Raw genomic sequence first — 3,266 nt, 5'->3', positions numbered from 1 at the left:
CCTAGACCCTTCAGGGTCTAGGCCCGAAACGTCAGCCTTTCTGCTCCTATGATGCTGCTTGGCCTGCTGTGTTCATCCAGCTCTACACCTTGTTGTCTTGGATTCTCCAGCATCTGCAGTTCCTACTATCTCTGATTCAAAACATTAACTCTTGTTTCTCTATCCACACGTGCCGCTTGACCTGCTGAGTTTCTCCAGCGTTCTGTGTTTGTTCCAGAGAAATAAATAATGACCTTCCAGGAACAGCCCATGAATGACTATATTAGCATAATAGCCAAGCCCTAAGGGCATCCTGAGTTCAGTCACCTACCCCCAGCATAGGTACTCTAAGCTAATTAAGTCTAATTTGGCTGTTTGTTTCAGGATAATTGTTCTGGTTCCCTTTGCAATTCATTACTTGCTGCCATGTTTGTACTGTCACTTAATTTATTGTGGCTGAGCAGAGATCTCCTTCATCTCCACAACCAGCACAGGCTCAAATAGGATTTTTTTTTAAAATTCCTCTCCTCTCCCCTTCCTAATGTGTACCTGAGTGCTGCAAAACATAGGATTCCAGATTTGTTCTCTGAGCTATGCTGAGTTAATTAATCTTAGACTACATGGAGTCAAGGAAGATTATTTTTGCCAAAATATACTTTATTCATAAATTATCTATAAGTACATACAAAGATTGGGTGAAAAGTCATATGCTTCTCAGTTCAGCATTTTGCACTCCCTAGGTGCCTCAATCCAACTGTGAAATTGGAACATTAACTAAATATGACCAGAAACTTTATACATTCCAATAAAAGCTACAAGGGGTTCCATAAGTTAACATACCTTTGGTACATTATAGCAGAAAGACAGTGGCCTTCTCTCGCAGCACCAAGCTTTAGTCTGTCCCTCAGCGCACAGTCCTAAACCTTGGAATATGCCAAGCTGCAACACTTGATCAAAGACAACCCTCTACACTGAAGACCAACAAGTTTCGGGCAGAACAAAGAGCATCTTTCACCGAGTTGATGGTCCTCCAGGCACAGTTGATGTTTGTCTCAGTGTGTGTTCCAGGGAACAGCCCACAGAGCAACAGAGTCCTCCATCAAAGAGCTATTTAGGACGAACCTTAACACAAACTAATGCATCTCTCTCCAGACTTTCTTTGACAATGCACGTTGGAGAAAGAGATGTGCAATGATTGCTTCACCACTGCAGCCATCTCGAGGGTAGTGCACAGGGGCGCAGAGAGTCGGGGTGTGCGCAAATGATCTGATGGACAGTGCCCTTCTCACCACCAGCTGAATGGCCTCTTTCTGTGTGTAACAATTCTGTGGTTCTGTGGTGTTATGATGTGACCAGAACTGTATGGGAATGTAGGCAGTGGACAATCAGGAGATGTGCCTGTGAAAATTCACCCCTCAATTTGTTGATATTTGTTGTAGCAAAACATACCATTTAGCTCATCAATGAATTGTTGGAAGCTAAACATGAACTAGGTCATGCAGAACATGCAGAACTAGGTCATTGAAAAACAACTCAAGATTTAAAGACTAAAGAAAAAAAATCAAAGAACTGCAGATGCTGTAAATCAGAAATAAAAACTGAAATTGCTGGAAAAAACTCAGCAGGTCCAGCAGCATCTGTGGAGAGAAGGCAGAGTTAACATTTCAGGTCCAGCGACACTTCTTCAGAGCTGAACTGTTCTGAAGAAGGGTCACTGGACTTGAAACAGTAACTTTACATTTTTGCCTCCTTACTGCAAGTCTGAAGTCACAGGGAAGTGATCAAATGCCTTAATTAGTGCAATTTGTACAATTCGCTGCCAGCATAAAAAGTCCTGCCAACAGTGATAGCAAACCTGCAATTATACTTTGTGTAAAATTATTAAAATGACACCTTTTCTCCCACACATTTTTATTCTGTGCAAATGTTCTCACTGTGCAACAATTTTATTTCAAACTAATTACTGAGATGTTTCTGAAATAGCCGCTCTCTTCTTTGCAGCTGGTTGTGAGGTCACTGAAGAGAATCTGAATTATGAATTATTTTATCAGTGTGCTAAATGTTCCCCACAGGCAAACATTCAGTCAGATTTTTTAATGTCTCAGTGGTTCCAATCAAATCACTAATTCTGAAAGGTAACTGGCAGCATCCAGTACACAACACAGGACTAATATTAATATAATTGCTGCTTATTGTCTCCTTCTGTGGACATGTCTTAAACTGGATGGTTTATAAGAATCTTTATCATTTTTCTCCCAGATTGTATTAACTTGCTTTGAATCGTCATTTCTGGGGTCTGGTTTTCCTCTTTCTGTCCCTCCAGTGGCTGTAACAATGGCCTGGGTTTGTACTTACCTAAGCCACTGGGATTGTACGGGTTAGAAAGGTATGGGATCTCAGAAGTCAATATTTTTCCACTCAATTTAGAATTTGAACTGCATAGCAGGTACTCATCAATCAGGCTTGGGTTCCAGTCAGAGAGCTCTTGTGGTGTTGTGGTAGTGTACCTACCTCTAAGCCAGGAGGCCCGGGTTCAAGATCCACCTGCTCCAGGGATATGTAATAACATCTGAATGAATGATTTTATTGTCACGTGTATTTTACCGTGAAAAAAAATACAAAATACAGTGAAAATCTCCTACTGTTGCTATGATCTGGCACCATTTTGAACAGTTTAAGAAAACCAAAAAAAAGCTTAAAGAGAGTCCATGACCCTTCTGCCACTTCTAATCTGCCAGGACCAGACCCAACCAACATTGAACTTGTCATTCCTCAGGCACCATCTTTCACCGCTAGGCCTACCTCGCCAACGCTGCCCCTGCTGATGTAGTAGCTGATGCCAGATTCTGTGCTCGCTCCTCCGCCAGCCGCATCCTTGATGCCACTGCCAGAGTCCTCACCAGATGCTGCCATGTTCTGGGCTCCAACAAAGCCACCTCCCTCATTGATGCTGCCATGACTAAGCTCTCCCCACAAGGTAAGTTGAAGCAAAAACTAAAACGAAAGAGAAAAGAAAAGAATAGCAGATGGAACGGATGAGTCCTGTGCTCAGGAGCCCAGACACTGCCTATCCGTTGCTGCCATCTTTGAACAAATTGAATAGAAAATATCTGCATTCCAGACAGATGGGGAAGAGTTTGGTGGAGGACACAGGACAAGGGTGTGTTCTCACTGGTGTGGGGGTTTTCAAGCAATCCCAGACCTTAGAATGCTACAAATCCCATTGGCCCATGGTGGTGGTGGTGGTGGAGGTTTGCAAAGGCCTGCAGGGGGGAATCGGTCAGAGG

At 43.0% G+C, this 3,266-nt stretch overlaps 1 protein-coding gene across 1 annotated transcript in view; it reads right to left on the bottom strand.

Moving 5' to 3' along the window:
* LOC109916915 (serine/threonine-protein kinase MRCK alpha-like) overlaps positions 1-3,266 on the bottom strand; it is a 323,123-nt gene that overhangs the window by 43,088 nt on the left and 276,769 nt on the right. The window contains exon 32 of the mRNA XM_048596650.1: positions 2,782-2,973. Coding sequence (XP_048452607.1) covers positions 2,782-2,973 — 192 coding nt within the window. The remainder of the gene's footprint in view (positions 1-2,781; positions 2,974-3,266) is intronic.

Source organism: Rhincodon typus, chromosome 5 (assembly GCF_021869965.1).
Source record: "Rhincodon typus isolate 14 chromosome 5, sRhiTyp1.1, whole genome shotgun sequence".
Taxonomy (NCBI): Eukaryota; Metazoa; Chordata; class Chondrichthyes; order Orectolobiformes; family Rhincodontidae; genus Rhincodon; species Rhincodon typus.
The sequence above is the reverse complement of the archived record's forward strand: the minus strand, read 5'-3'. Positions and strand labels throughout refer to the sequence as shown.